The following is a 16,968-nucleotide window of genomic DNA, read 5'->3' on the forward strand; positions in this document are numbered from 1 at the left end:
TCACCCGTGCAATAGATTGAGCCCAATAAAGAAATCATCGTCAATATCAGTTCCGACATGGCCGAATCCACTTTCATAATCTTCATACGTGCGATTAAATATTTTTGAATAAAACGATTTCCTATAAACAGTCAACCATCCAGATCCATCCTCCGAATCTGAATAACAAACCACTTTAAACGGGTCGGAACCTGGTAGTTGTATTTCACGGAGGACTCCTTTTTCTTTTTGGTTTCGTGGACAAGGATCTGGAAAATCTAAAAAACTCGTTTTTTTTATTTTGCAAATAACTGGGTTCTTTCGACTTACCTATGGTTTCTGTTTTGGGCGTCGTCTCAATATTAGTATGAGGCAATGGAGTTGTTGGGATCTCTCCAGTTTCGACTTCCGATTTTGTTGGATTATTTTCATGAAATTCTTCAATCTTTAATATTTTTCCCAACTTATTTATGTTTTCGCGGAACTTAGTCATCGTTGCAAGTTCAATTTTTTCTTGTAGTTCCCTAATTTGATCTTTTTGGAGGTCGATTTCCTTATTTTTCAGATTTATTAGATTTTCAACTTCCAGATGCTTTGAATGCAACTGCTCATTTTTAACTTTCTCATCACTAAGTTGACTCTGCACTTCCCAATGCTTTCTCACCAAGTCCGAATAACTCTGTTGGCATTTGGATATCTCAGATTGTTTTAGATCCTCGCTCTGCAAATCCGAGTATTGTTTCTGAAGTTTCGAATAGTCTGTCTTGCACCTTAGGAGTTGGACATCCTTCTTGTGGCACTTCTCGAAGTACCGTTGCACATTAATGGTCTCGCACTCTTCTTCCAGGGGATGGCAGGTCTGTGGAATTAAAAATTAAATTACTTTTTAAAATAAAAACACTCAAAAAAGGTATAACTTACTTCTTCCGATCCCAAGGAGGCGGAAATTAGGGTAATGGCAGAAATGAGGGCCACGGGGAAGATCATCTTGTATTTTTTTGAATGAACTGAATTTTCTACTGAAAGAGTCTCTGGGAATATTTCAACTGATGCTGCGAGTCTTCAAGCTCCGGCTTTTTATAGCCATCCTTGGCCATGAGCTTGAGCTTTAGTTTCTGATAAGAAATTGGGAATTACCCACACATATAGAGAAGCCAAAACATTCCACAGACAGAATTCGTACGGAAGGGATGTCAAAGGTTATTGGAGATTAGAGAGAGGTGATTAGCAACAAGATCCGGTTTATGGTCCTAGCTTTTTCTTCTTGGTATATATTAAGGCTATATATGTACATAATATATAAGCAATAAATTATTTTTATATTACCTTACAACGTACATGTTGTATGGTCTAATTAAGTCTTAAAACTTTGATTTGCACGCAGTATATATGTAAGTCGGAATATAAGTGATCGGCCGACTGTATCCTATAGCTGCCATATGTCTGATTGACCGGAAATGCCATAAGTTTGGTGTTTTAGACTAAGAGAGTTGCAATTTTATATACATAGGTTCTATTTTTGGCAGAATAATATGACATACTAAATTTCATAATCGATAATGGTATTGGTTAAAAATACCAAATTTGGTATCTTTGAAGATAGAATCTTGTCACTTTTTTTATTTGGTATTTTAATAAATTTGTTTTAAAATAAAGTTCGAATAACGATCGCCCAATTATATCCGATATTCGAGATCTACATATGTATATCCAATCTTAACTGCAAGAGTACATCAACTCTGCTCGAAGTTAGGTTTCCTTTCTTGTACATTAAGAATCGGCCGACTATATCTTATACCTGCCATATAACTGAACGATCGGAAATGGTTTTTGGTAGAAATACCAACTTTGGTATGTTTGATGATAAAAGTTTGGGACTTTTTTTAGATTTTTTATTATAATAAATTGGGTTATAGTATCATATTCTCATAAGGATCGGCCAACTATATCCGATGTTTGCGATATAAATCCGGTTTTAACTGCAAGGGTATATAAACTTCGGCTCCGCCCGAAGTTAGCTTTCCTTTCTTGTTTTTTTGTAACACCCCTTTGGACACGTGACCAGAGCGACAGGATATAAATAAAAATAAAAATAAAGCTAGAGTCCGTCAAACGTAAAACTGGGATTAAGCACCCACCTCTCCTGACATCCTGTACTGCCATATAGCAGTATACATACATATATAGCTAGTACATACAACATATACAAACATATATACATATATAGAGTGTAAACCTACAGGCCAGTGCACAAAAAGCGCTTTGAAGTCTTCGCCGGGCTCCATTTTGAGTTCAGTTAATTAACTTGGCCAACTCCCCTGAAAATATGCAACAGTTTACCTGCCACAAAGTCCCTTCCGCCTTTATATTTCTCTCCTTTTTTTCTTCACTCTTTGTAAAAAATGCAGCAATGACCTCGACTATAACAAAATAGTGCTTCTTAAATAATCGTTTCAAAAAAAAGATGATTATAATGCAAAAAAATAGATGATAGAACTTGCAATTTGAATATTTTAACAGGTAAGGGAAGTTGGTTTTTGGGTTTTAGGGCAAAGATGAAACTTGATTACTCTACCAATGAGCCTTCAGATCTTATAAGTTTATAATATTGTTTATAAGAAATCATAATAAGCAATTAAATTGATTAGACGGAGAACTCCTTAATTCTAAGACCTTACAAATGCAAAAACCTGCTGTTGAATTTCGCAAAGCCTCAGGCACAAATTTTAAGTGAGATCTGTTGCTACGAAATTTAATATTTTTGGTATTATTTTGGGTACAATTTTGGGATGATTCGGGTAAATTAAATAATATTTTGAATCATGAATCATGAAAAAATGTTTATAAATTTTTTTAAACGTTTATGTATAGACGTTATACTATACATACAATATATAGTATAGTTTAAACAAAAAAAAATGTAAACGAAAAAAAAGTTTAACTTCTAACGCCCTTTAAAGTACGGCGAGTCGGAAAATATTTGCAAGCGAAATTACAATTATAAAAATGTTTAGTTATTATTTAAATTAAAATTTGTAAAAATAAAATTCCTAAAGCCTGAAAACAGATAAATATCGTAAGCAATTATAAATTACATATTTAGAACACATATAAAACTTCAAAAAGATTATATTAATTGAAGTATATATTGTAAAATAATATTAGATCTTTTTATTGGCCTTTCCCATATATACCCTTTTGTTAACCAATTTTTTTACAGTTCATTGTAGGATGTGCAGACGACAGATGAGAGACAAGAGAGAACAGACCAGAAAGGACATTGAAAAACCGCATCAAATATTAAAAATGTCGTTTCGGCAAACTTGTGGAAAGTCGTGGCCTGGCCCCGGGCGACACTGGGCATTGTCCTTGCCTTTTTGCGGTGCAAACTTTGGCCAGGATCTGTGTGTGGTGTCCTTTGGTGGTCACTTGCATGCATTAATTGCCTCTTCTCGCAGCTCGAAGATGCAAAGCCCCAAGGCCACTCAACTAGAAAACTGAATATGAATTATGAATTTGAATTAAGATTTAAGAAAGAAAGAAAAATCAATACCATACCAATTTTTAACCACGTACCCACCCACATACAGTATATAAAATAAAATACATTTTATTATGAGCGCTGTTAGCTTTTTTATTAAGTTTGTCTTTATTTCATGTCAGTTTCAATTTTATTTTTAATTATGCTCAAAGGTACGAAATACATTGAACTATTTGGTTTTTTTTTTAATATGGGTTCTTGGTTTCAGTGTACTGCACTAAATGTGGATCTGTTTTTAGTATTAATCATTTAATTATTTATTATTAACTTACATGAGACAAACGTTGGGATCGATACAATACAAATACACAAATACAATTAAAAAATGTTTATTTTTATGTTTTTGTCTTTTCTATGGAAAATGAAACCAAAATTTAAATTCCTTTCGTTTTTTGTTTTTCAAATAAAATTAAAGGAAAAACAACACTTGAAACCACCATGGGCTTAGGGGGGGTTAAGGGGGTAGCTGCATTTATTTTGCATTTAATTAATTTTCTGTTTTTGCTGCTCAATTTCATTTTTGCTTTTTCGTTATTTAGTTCACCTAGCTAAACTTTAAATGGTTTCAACAAAATTAATTTTTGGAGGAAACACACGCACACACACATACACTAAGCAACACACACATTTAAACTATCACACACACACATGCAGGCAACAATGGCAAAAAAATATATAGAATTTCAAACAAATTGTTGTTTGTGGGCGGAAACCAAACATTTTCAATTGCATACTTTTCGGCTGGATACGATTTACAGTGACTGCCAAAAGTTTTCAGCCCGGAAATTAAAAAATAATATTCGTTTTAGGCAGGCACTATATATGTATATGTATATATTTTTTTTGGTTTAAGATTTCAATGATTTCTTTAAAGATTTTTAGCTTTCAGATTTTTTTTTAGCAGGGATTAGCCACAAACAAATCAAGTCGTATATTTAAATATATATTTTTTAGTTTCATGTACATATCGTGTATTGATTTATTTTTTGTATATTGTACATTCAACGTTTATTTTTATTTTTTTGTTTTTCTTTTATACTTATTCTTAACTGTAATAAAAAAATACATTTTTCTTCGTTTCATTTAATTCATAAACACTTCCGTCTAATTAATTTTCTCTCATCTAATCCATAGTTATAGCGTAATACAATTTGCAACTAGACTAAATTTAATTAATATATAATTTGTGTATATATAATTTCATTCTCTTATTTTTTTAGTTTTTTTTTTATTGAGAGTATTCCACTCGTAGTTTAACTGAACAAATATACAAAATTGAAACTTAAAAGAGAAGGTCACATTAAAACTTGTGGTCACATTATTAAAAACAAATATGGCATCAATTTTGGCTTTTATTTTCTTATAAAAATACTCAAAGCTTACATATTTTAAATGAAGAATTTATAAAAGAATGGAATACCCACAATTAATAATTTTCTTTTAATACATATATATTTATATATAAATAATTCTGCTTTCGTTTTCTGTTTGGTTTTTTGCTGCTGGTTTCCATATTCTTCTGTTATTTTTGTATTGACTAAAATATACATCTAATAATACTCAAAAACACAAGTCTAAATATTTCATAGCGATCCTTCTCAAACGGCCGTTTCATGATCAGTTTCATCGATCCTTCCAAGGCGCCAGGAATTCGGATCTCCAGCTAAAATATAAAATACACAGAGAGAAACGGGTGACGTTATGAGAAAAAACATTTTTTTAATATTGTTTCGAAGATGAAGCGGGCAGTGGTAAAAAAAATAAGAAAAATTCCTTTCCAAAATAACACTTAATAACATAGGCATGCACAACTCTAAAAGCACAAATCTTTTTTTGTTTTTGTTAAAAAAAACATTAAGCAGGCACACAAACGGTCACACTACAGAAATGTGAAAGAGATAACGGCAATGACAGAAAAAGAGACTGGGACACACACAGACTAACATACATACGCTTTGCTGTTGAATGTTTATTTTCTTAGCTTTTTGGTTTTTAACCCTTGCAGAATATCAAAATAAAGTTACTTTGAAAATTTACAAGCTCGATCACACTGAGTTTGAAAAAAACGGTCACATTTCTCACAGGATTTAAACCCTGGTCACCTAGTTAGTTTTTATTATTAACGTTTTGATAAAATATAACTCTGGTCATACTGTTTTTTTTAATTTTTGATTAATTCTACAAGGGTTTTCGTAAATCTTGTCTTTCGGTTTCCGAAACTAAAAATCCTAATGGATCAACTTACCACAATCGTAATACTTCGATATCCGGGGCAGGGCTGTTGTTGGTTGTTGGATTTTGGATAGTAGGTGTTGTTGTTGGTTGTTGGAGTTTTGTTGTTGTTGTTGTTGATTAACGTTTATGATGGAGTTTGATTTGGAACGTTTACGTTAGACATACAACAAAATTATAGTCACCGAAAAAATAGAAAATCAAATACATAAATTTCATCACAAATCAAACGTACAATATACATATTAAAAATGTTGTTAAACATTTTGTTTTTAGATTTTCTAAAAAAGGTAAAAAATCAGTATAGGACAAGGGAAAACACAATATAATTGGAAGTCAATGGTTGAAACTCTCTATTAATTTTGTAATCAATCACGTGATTAAATATAACGCCACGCTCCGTGATTTATAAATACTAAATGTTCCCGAAATAGAACACAAAAATTAACACTTGCCAGCTAATTAAAGTCTAATCAAACAAATGAAATATATTTAGAACTTTTTTTTTTATTTAACTTGCATGGCAAAGTTCTATCAGCCTTTTAGATCTTGATAGATTGTCGGGTAATATGTTTTCTAGCTATTTCCTAGGTAATTATAGAACTATTAATCTATGGTTTGATGAACTCTACGTTTTTTTGACTACCTGTAATATTTACAAATCTATTAAATTATCAAGCAGGACAAATATAAATATCAATATAGACTGAAAGCTTTAAAAATTAAGTAACATATCTCGCAAAATAGGTCATAAAAATAATAAATTATATATTTAAATAGATACAAATATCTAACTTTTTATGATGCATACTTTCTGCTTATTCAAAATTATTAATGTCCGTTGTTCCACTTTCTACTTAGCGTTTATGATTTTTTGTATAACTTCCTTAAAACAATAAGTTTAAGGATTTATTGCCCTACAAATTGTGTAAAAAGTTCTTGTACATTTCCCCCCTTAGTTTCGTTATTTAATGAAAATTTAGAGAATATTTGTTGCCTTCTGATAAAATCACTCAAAAATAAAGTAACTTAATATTTATTTTTAACCCGTTTTGAACTTTGCGATTATCTTGTTGAGCTTTTTAAATCTTTTCTGGCCCCTGAGACTAAAATTACGTGGACTTGCGATGCGTAATTTGCAAATTCGTTGCGGCTTCGGTACTTTGAAAAAAAAAAAACACATTCATACAAAAAATATATATATAAAAATCCATTAAAGCTCAAAGTACTCGAAACGTATTGTAAATGGGCGGCGGAAGTGATTGTGAGTGATTACGAGGGGGCGTGGTCCCAAAAAGGGGCAGGGAGGCAGAGGTGTGTGGCATGTGCGGCTGCACTTTGTGTGTAAGTTTATGGACATGCTTAGTTTTTTTTTAGAGATTTTTTTGTATTTTTTATACTCTTGCAGAGGTTTTAATAGTTTTTTGATTATCTTAGATCTTTATAGTTTTTTTTGCAGGTTCTTCTTCTGATAAGCTTGTCTCTGTGTCCGTTTGTCAGCCAAAAGTTAAACCCTTAACTTTATAGCTTCTTATATTACTTCTTATATTTGTTTGAAGTATATAATACGGAATCGTTCAGATCAGTTGACTATATACTATAGTTTTTATATAATAAAGCGATGGGATATTTCCTATCTTTTTATTGAGGAGAGGTTCTTGGGAATCTCTTTAGAAATTACTGGATGAGCAACTGAGCTATTCTATCCCTTCAGACTATATCCTATATCCTCTATATATACCACTTATAGAGTATAAAAACTTCGACTTCCTCGGAAGTTAGTTTTTTTCTTGTTGTTTACGAGTCCCCTGAAAGTTGATCAAGAAAGATACTTATATATATCTCTAAACATACAAATGTACTCCCTGAATATATCCCTCCCTCCTCCCATATTAAAGTGTATATGTAGTATAAGTATACCCCCATCTCTGAATGGAAATCCGATCGCAATCAACACGCGGCGATCGCGACAATAGCAAAATTGTTTAATTAAATAACAAATATTTTTGTTTCGTTGCCGTCGTGGCTGTTTCCTCGTGGCAAATTAAAATAAAAAACAAATCAATGCCATTTGTGCCAAAATATTTTCTAATGATGTCAAAATGGCTTTGATGGGAGCGTGTGCCAAATGAACGAATCAAAAACACAACAAAATCAAATAAAATCGATAACAATTTAATCAATGATTTCAAATGCTATTATTTGCTTTTTTTCTATTTTATTATTTCAATTTTTTTTTTTGGCTTGTTTACATTCACAATGATTTCTTGACCTTTCATATTACACATTACGTTTTTTTCAGGGAGTATTGAATTTAAATCGGTTGAATGGAAATGTTTCTTAGAGGAGGGGTTATGTACAGCAAATATACTATATATGTATGTATATATAATGTATTGGTTAGGTATTTACAACGACTTAGTCTATATATATTTTTTTTTTCTTAATTTTTATACCAAATTATTAATCATTATTAATTTTTTAATTAGTTTTCACGCTTTCTTTAAGCTCAATTTATTTGCAAATCAATCAGCAAATCAAAACACACACAACAAACAAAAAAAAAAAAAAAAGAAGAAAAGTTGAAGTAGAAGGTAACATATGCATAAATAAGATATTAATGTGTTAATGAATAATATATATTTCGGATTGCCTTTCTAGGTTTTGTGATGTGCCAGCACAGTAAATTTCCATGGAATAAAATTCAAATTCGAACAAAAATTAAATGATACTTGTCACTCTACATCGTAAATCTATAAAATTATTCATTTGTTGAACAAAATGTATAGATGATTAACAATTAATCAATCTAAGCCAACTTAATGTCAAATATATAAAATAACTTCATGTTTGTAATCAAATTTCGTAATATATTAGCAAAATTCCACATCAAATCCGACTCCGAATCAATTAATTTCAAATCCCAAACCTTGGCTAACTGCCAGAATTAAATTCAATTCCACTTGACTGTAACTAATTCATGAGCAATCATATGAGAGTGTGACTGGTCGGTGAACAACTTCACGAAACCCCAATGATAATTCAATAATAATGGTATAATGTTTACCTCGCACATAAATTACAAAGCTTCCAATAACTGGTTTTGATCTATAACACTTATCGAATCCAATTTTTTTTTGCGTACATTTCCGCAGTGGTGGAAAATTTACTTTACTCAATTTTTCCTTAATTTTTTTTTGCGAGTGATAAGTGATTTTTACAAAAACAAAATTATAAAAAAGTTTACATAAAAAATCAAGTCTCTGGGTTTTTGTTTGGATTACTGTCTCAGGTTTTTTTTCTGTTTAGCTTTCTGGGTTATACAAAGTTAGCTATTTAGAAGAATTCGATGTTTGAAATGTTTGTTTAGTTTTTAGAGTGAGTTTTTTGTTTTTTTTTTAAGTGATAGGTTTCTATGCTAGGTGAGTTTTAAGTTTTTAAAATGCTCAAGATGCGATGGATGCGTTGGGATGTGCGATGAATGATGGATGAGAACTATGATGATCTTTGATTGATGATCGTTGACTGATGTTCGTTGATTGATGATTGGTTGATTGAAAAGGGTGCAGGAGTGTGGTTGGATTTTGTTGAATATTTTTTTTTTTTTTTTTTAGATTTCTCATTTTTTTTTTGTGGCAAGTTGAGCAGCTGCAGGCATTGTAAGATTTTTTTCAAATTGCACTTTGCTCGATGTTGTTGTCTCTTGTTGTTGTTGTTGCTGATGTAGCTGTTGTTGTTGTTGACTGTAGTTGTTGTTGTTGTTTTTGTTGTTGTACTTGTTGAAGTTGTTGCAGTAGTAGTTGTTGTTGTTGTTGTTGTTTATACGTGCGACCAAGTAAAGGAACATGCTCTTCTAAAATTAGAGTTTTTTTTTTTGTTTTTGTTGCCGTAGAAAAAAAAAATTAAGAAGAAAAAAAATAAAATTCAAAAATGCATATAAATGAAAATGTGACAAACATAAAAATAATTTATTTTTAGTAATTTTTTTTTTTTAATTTTAAGAAATGCCATGCAAAAAGCCCCAATAAAGCATAAGCGGGCGTGCAGAACAGAGACAGGGATATAGAGAGACAGACAGAGATGAACTGAGGTGTAAAATGAACAATTTTTTTTTTTTTAAATTTTTGAAAAATATTGGAACTTGGAAAAAACAACACCCGAAATATGATTTAAAAAAGCGGGGAATATTGTTTTTGGAACACCAGCGGTTATTTTTAAGATTTTGTTTTGGAAAATTATTTAAAAATAAAAACTATTCACAAAAATTACTTTTACATATAAATAAGAAAATTCAACAGTTTCATAGTTCAAGTTCAAGACAGAAGTACCAAAATAAGTTTTATTTCAAGTTTCAAACAAAATAGTTATTCAAAATATCAAACCTATTTCATTAAATATTATTAAATAATATCAACTTACTTTAAAATACTAACTACACATTACTTGGTTAACCAAACAATTAAATAAATTTTAATATTTGTGAATAGAGCCAACAAAAGCTAGTTAGTCTAAATGTTAAAAAAAAAAACCCTTGTTATTTTATTAACCGCCGCTGTTTTAAATATTATATTTTTATTGGCTAATGATGTGTTAGTTTTTTAAGAATTATAAATAATTTTTAAAGCTTACCCTGCAACTGCCGGTTGATTAGGGCCGTCAGTCCATGGCCCACGTCCACACTCTTTTTCAGGATCAGCATGGGCTTATCCTCGGCATCCTCCGCATAACCACCCGAGGGCAAAAAGCCATTGCTGGCTATCGATTCGCTCACCTTTTGAATAATTTAATAAATTCATTTTTAAATTTGTTTCTTTATTAATTGATTTTGTATTAAAAACATACCTGTGTAACCTGCATTAATTTTTTGACCACATCCCGGCCAAGTATATGATCAAAAACGGTCTGCAAAAAGGGCTCAGCCATAATTGACAATTTTAGTTTGTCACGATGCCAGATGAGGACTCGTGACTCTTCCATGGCCATGATAGAGACCTAAAATATGATTTTTAAAATAGTTTAAACAAGGATTTAAGGGTTTATGATGATAAAAATATATTTTAAAGATTCTTAAGAAGCTAGAAGCTTTTATTTTGATAAATAACCAAGTTAGAGCATTATATAGGGCTTCTATATAATATAGACTTATGATTCTGATAAATCTGACAATTAATATCTATAAAATCAAGTCTCTAATTTTAAAACTAAGAAACTTATCCGCTTTTAAAACAGATTCGCAATGTCTTTACTTTTAATTGAAACGTATCCCCTCTCGATTACCTTCTTTGAAATAAACTTCTTACAATCCCAATCGCCAGACCATAAATATCTTATTTCTTATATAAAAATCGTAAAATAAACACCTGAAAGTAATCATCGGTCGAGACGCCAAACCATTCCGGCGAGTCTAGGAACTGATGGGGAAATACAATATGCAGGGCTCGCTGATGTTGTGAAACCACCAATCTGTTGCAAATAAACACACATTACATAAATATATATATATTTATTATTTTAAATTCAGGAATATGATTCATACATATATTTTGTATCACTTACTTGCCGCTCAACACCAGAGAAAGGCTATCGACCTTGGTGACCTTCTCCTGGGCGTAGACCTCCTGGTATTTCAGGGCACGTATCACCTTCATGCAGTTTAGTACCTTCTTGAATTGATGCCGGGTCACGTGCAGGGGCTGGAACAGTGCCAGATACACCTGTAAATGGTAAAAAGATCAAATTAAATGCTGATTCTTTCATTTAATTTAAAAAAAGGTGTCTTATTGAAATTTAATTCCAAAAACGTGGACAGTTTGGAAATCAATAAATGATAAAGGAAGTAAGTAACTCTAGTAGCTGGGAAACTAAACGAAATTTCTTAAAATTTGTTTGGAGCTTCGATCATTGACAGTCAATACATAAAATCACCCAATTTATGGATCAGGAACAGGAATTTTTCCTCGTCTTCTCAATCGAATGAAAAATGCCAACAAAAACAAATAAATTTCCTCACTCCATTATCCATATATTCTCAACCTAAATAGAGTTTTAAACTCTTTGGAAAAATTTGTGTTGCCAGGGGAAGATGCTTTTCACACTAAACGATGAGCAAATAAACAGTTCGGAATATGCAAATATTTTCGCAGACCGAGAGTGTTAACTGTTTTCTATTTTGCTAAGCTCAATGACCGCGCCGCCGTATTACGCCCACTTATTTTTTTTTTTTTTTACCTTGGCCCATCGAAGTTTTTATTTATTTAATTTATAGGTTTATTTAATATTGTTATTATTTAACATCATTTTTCATTAAAAAGTGGTCCTAAATTATAAGTTAGTTTCTGTTTTAGAAAAAAATTTGACTTGAAATTAAATTTTTTATATTTTAAATTAAAACCCCAAAAGTATAAAATATTTCCAGTTGTCTAAAAAATTTCCACAAATATAAATAAAAGAATATATTTTCTTATATTTGCAAATGTGGGCGTGGATGAGCTTCACGCAAAAAAAAAAAAACTCAGACAGAGGCCAGCCAGATAATGCTGAGACCAGTTTTTTTTTGGCGGGTTTCGGGTGGAAGGAGGTGCAATTGATTGGTAACCCTCACCCCCTCCTCTCACCACTCTGTTGCCAACCAAAATGGGCCAGCAAAAAAAAAATAATAATAATAAGCAACGACAACGATCACATGGCCAAAAATGTAAAACTTGGCCAAGTTGGTTGCCAAGCAGAAATATTATGAGTTTCTGCTGACGCAGCCGTTAGACAGCAGGCTATAAGGCACCTCCCCAACTAGCCACTGCCCCCCCTCTAGTTGGGGTGTCGCCGCCACAGGGAGTCGCCCATGTGGTAGCCACAACAAATAGCAACAACTTGCAAGGCGATCATATTGCGACGAGCAACATAAAACTCAGGCATTTTCCACAACCTGTCGCCAGAAGTAAAAATGCATTTCATGATTCAAATTGCTTTTCAGATACTTGGAAAAATTATATTCAATGGCATTGATTTTTTGAGAGTATCAAGTTAAGATTTGATATATATTATTGAATATTAGTAGTCAGGAATAACTTAAAATTTATAAATTTTGGGAGTTATTGTAATTTGGAGTTATGCTTTGAAATTCTTTACCTTAAAAAAATATTCAGCCATATCTGTACATTTTTAAAACATGGTTAACACTTTCAAAAACTTAAAAAATTTCAGAAATATTCAATAATTTTTAAAATATTAAAATGTGAAAAATGTTTATTAAAAATATTGAACACGTATTCGAAAATATAGTAGATTTATTTTGAAATTATAAAAATACTCTTTAGAAAATATGGAATGCATTTTCGAAAATTGAAATACTTTCTAAAAAGGAACTTAAGATTATTTGTTTGAAAACAAATTTTTTTCTTAGTTATCCTTAAAGCTTTAATAATATTCCAAAATGTATGAAAATGATTCCAAAATCCTTCCAAAACACTCGAAACTGTTTGAAAATCTTTTTCAGGATTAAAAAATTGAAATAAACCACATTCTATACCAAAAAACCACCAAAATTTCTCTCAAATCTTTAAGTTTATAAGCTTAATCAATTTTTAAAGCCTTATTGTACTATAATTTTCTTTTAAATCGTTTTATAAAAGGACTAAAAGACAAATTAAAAACTTTGAATAATTTACCTAAAATTTACAAGCATTTAAACTACTGTTTTTATTTATTGTGCTGAAAAAGCAATAAACACTAAACATTAACAAGCCTGGCAAAGTAAATAAATAAACATAAATGGATATGCTTTTTGGCGACGCCGGGCGGACAAATTGTGATCCCGTGGATTGGATTGGATTGGATTGGATGAGATTGTATAGGATGGAGATGGGGTATGGGTATGGGGACTTGGACTGGATCCAGCGGATCCACGCGAATCGTTTTTTGTTTCGTTTCGATTTGCAACAGTCGCCAGTCGGTTGTCGGCAGTCGGTCGGACATTGCCGCACATGTCCGAGTCACGTAGGCCACTTCGCAAATCCAAACACAGAAACAGAAACAGAGCCACTGGAACCACTGAGCCACCGAACCACACCACAAAGCCCACCAAGCACCAAAGCCCAGCTCAGAGAGCCACAAAATACATAAATAAAAAAAAAGTCATTAAAAAAGTATAAAAAATAAAATTCATGGAAAGAGTCACAGCAACAGTGGATCCAAGGGGATACCAATGCACCGAAAAAAAAATAACAAAATAATAATTCAATAAAATATCCTTAAAAAACGAAAAGGCAGTAAATTAAAGGATAATAATACAAAATATTAACATAATCATCTTGTCATAATTTATGATAATGTGCTTATTAATTATTAGCTTTATTTTTGAGATACTTTTACTTTAAATTTTTTTGAATTATTCTTTTTTTCAAAAATCTGTTTGAAGAATACAAAAAAAAACATTTTCTCGTAACTCCTTATGTTTCTATGAAAAGTGAATCTAGAAATCGAGGATCTAGGATAGAAATCTTATCTAGGAAATTTTAAAAATAAATTGAACGAAATAGTGAAGGATAATATTTCAAAAAAAAACATTCAAAAGTATTTTTTTAAATATTTTTCATGATTTTAAGAGGTCATTAGAGTTATTTTCGAAGTAAGTACCGGGTATATATTATCGAACGTGGTTTAATCCTTAAATGAACCTATTAAAAGATACCTTATTTTAAGAACTTTTTCCTGTCATTATTTTTATTATTCTTTGGCATAAAACTATTCCTTTTAATTAATTCCAGTGTATGACTACAGAAACAGCAGATTAGCGACCGTATAATGATGATGAACTGTGCTTGTGCTAAACTGGGATGGCACTATATATAAGTACATACATATATAGAAAAACATATATATAAATATATGTAAATACTTGTGTGTGGGATGGAGAGATCAACCGGGATCGTGGATCAGAGATCGGGGATTTTTGGGGGAATCAGGGGCAACCAACCAGGTCTGGGGTCATTCCTTCGTTTCGTGGATTTGCTGTGGGAAATAAAACGCGATTCCGTTGAGCCGCTTGCAATTTGCGAATTGAAATCAATGAAAGCGAAAGAATTCCACAAAAAAAAACCAAAAACACAAAAAACTAAAACCGAAACAAAGCAATTTAGGTATGATCGTCAGTGAAAGATAGTGCTCTACTCTACTTAATCCAATCGGATCAGATTTGTGCAATGATTGTCCCAAAAAAAGAGGTACAACTTGACATGGATTAATCCCAAAAACAAAAAACGATTGTGATTATTGAGGCCAAGGAAAAGAAAAGCTATCCTTCAAAATGATTTATGTACTTGTATATTTTAATTTAAATTGGCCAATTTAATATGTATATTATGGGAACTGAATATTTTTAGAGTGCTTGGGGGTTACCTGTTTTAAACTAAAGATAAAGGTTAAGATTGGGTTACCTTTTCTGGCAGGATATACCATAATTTATTGCCCTTTTTTGGAATAATTTAAAGACTCATTTCCATTTTTAATAAAATAAATTTAAAAAAAAATTAATTTAGATTGCACCTTTTAATAAAACCTTTTCATTTATTATATAATACACATTCTCAATACTAACTCAATTAAGCCTTATAAGAACTCATTAAATAGTTTCCATTCTTTAGAATTCTTCAGCATTTTTTTTTTCTTGTACAACGATTACAACTCAATCTTCTTCTGAAGATTCTCCGTTTAATTGGTTGGAATTCTTCTGGTCTTCTGGATCTCCCAACAACTCAATACAGATCGATGTGCATCCTGTTCAAGTTCATTCAGGTATAATTATAACTGATCGTCTTTAATTACTCTACTTGTACTTTTATTTTTTATTTTTGCTTTTATATCTCTTCGATTCTTGTTTGCTCTTCACTGACCTGCCCAAATAGATCAGAAAAGAAAGGAAAATAAAAGAGCAAAAAGTTCGCTGAAGATCAACAAGAAAAAAGAAAAAACATTTATGAGCCATTGAACCTGTTGCTGATCGGTGATAAGCGGGAGCGGGCCCCAAACCATATGCCCTCTCTTTTACGATTTAAGAGAGCAGGCAGGCCAAGCGCAGTCGGCAACAGTGGGGCCATTAAAAAGTAAAAACAAATAAAATCGCACGCTGCACACGTCTCATTTGGCCAGCAGCGTGATAGTGTGAGAGAGAAAGAGAGAGAGTGGATGGGGAAAGGTGGAGCAGAGGAGGCGCTAAAAGGTGGGCGTCCTAGGGGGCCGAGTGAGAGGGCCGGGTGTTGGGCCAGCCACACACTGCACACAATACGCGGGAGGCTTGTAAACAATCGATTGACGACAACATCTTGCTGATAATAATAAGGAATAATAAAAAATAAGCCAAACTGCTAAGGCATGCCACTAAGATTAAAGTTTGCATTGGAGTTTTCTTTGTAGAGCGAGAATATTCTAACCATCTCTTTCTGGCCTTCTTATCACGAGACCAACACAGGAAACCGAACGTGTCATGATGAAATATCACAAAATGAAAGTCTATCTTGAAGTCTAAATTTTAGACTCCAAAAAGCTTTACTTTTAAGGTTTTTTCTTTTTTATTTCATAATTATACTAATTAATATTATAACAGAATAATATTATACTTCACTGCATTATGTTATATTGCATTATATTATATTTTATTAAAAGGGTGATTTATGTAAGGTAAGTATATAAATTTAATACTTCACCAAATAATGCACCTACAGAAATTTTATACGGATTACACAATCAAAATTTTAATATAAATTTACAATAAATTAATAAATTATTTTGTAAGTGTAACAATTCATATGAATTTAAAACAAGAAAGGAAAGCTAACTTCGGGCGGAGCCGAAGTTTATATACCCTTGCAGTTAAAACCGGATATATATCGCAAACATCGGATATAGTTGGCCGATCCTTATGGGAATAGGAATATATAATCCAATTTATTACAATACAAAATCTAAAAAAAGTCCCAAACTTCTATCTTCAAAAATACGAAAGTTGATATTTCTACCAAATACCATTTCCGATCGTTCAGTTATATGGCAGCTATGGGATATAGTCGGCCGATCCTAATGAAATTTGGTAGGTTGGATCAACTGACCAAGAATTAAATCTGTACTAAGTTCCAGCTTTCTATCTTCAAAAACACGAAAGTTGGGTCATTTCCGATCGTTCAGTTATATGGCAGCTATAGGATATAGTCGGCCGATCCTTATGA

At 31.7% G+C, this 16,968-nt stretch overlaps 2 protein-coding genes across 4 annotated transcripts in view; both read right to left on the minus strand.

Annotated features, from left to right (window-relative positions):
• On the minus strand, nt 1-1,039 carry LOC122321905 (angiopoietin-2-like). The gene is made up of 3 exons (XM_043212964.2): nt 901-1,039; nt 310-838; nt 1-158 (listed from the first exon to the last, which is right to left on the minus strand). The coding sequence occupies exons 1-3, from the start codon at nt 964-966 to the stop codon at nt 1-3; spliced, it is 753 nt and encodes a 250-aa protein (XP_043068899.1). The 5' UTR covers nt 967-1,039.
• A 2,579-nt stretch (nt 1,040-3,618) lies between these two features.
• bves (popeye domain cAMP effector bves) overlaps nt 3,619-16,968 on the minus strand; it is a 33,203-nt gene continuing 19,853 nt past the window's right edge. For 2 of the 3 annotated variants that reach the window (XM_070282901.1, XM_017253655.3), the window contains exons 4-8: nt 11,309-11,466; nt 11,113-11,215; nt 10,595-10,744; nt 10,382-10,523; nt 9,311-9,605 (exon numbers count right to left, since the gene is read on the minus strand). In XM_070282901.1, coding sequence (XP_070139002.1) covers nt 9,424-9,605; nt 10,382-10,523; nt 10,595-10,744; nt 11,113-11,215; nt 11,309-11,466 — 735 coding nt within the window. In that variant the 3' untranslated portion in view covers nt 9,311-9,423. Of the gene's footprint in view, nt 5,184-5,765; nt 5,799-9,310; nt 9,606-10,381; nt 10,524-10,594; nt 10,745-11,112; nt 11,216-11,308; nt 11,467-16,968 lie in introns of those variants that run through there. The other variant, XM_043213115.2, reaches the window with a different exon arrangement.

This window comes from Drosophila bipectinata, chromosome XR (assembly GCF_030179905.1).
Source record: "Drosophila bipectinata strain 14024-0381.07 chromosome XR, DbipHiC1v2, whole genome shotgun sequence".
Lineage (NCBI taxonomy): Eukaryota > Metazoa > Arthropoda > Insecta > Diptera > Drosophilidae > Drosophila > Drosophila bipectinata.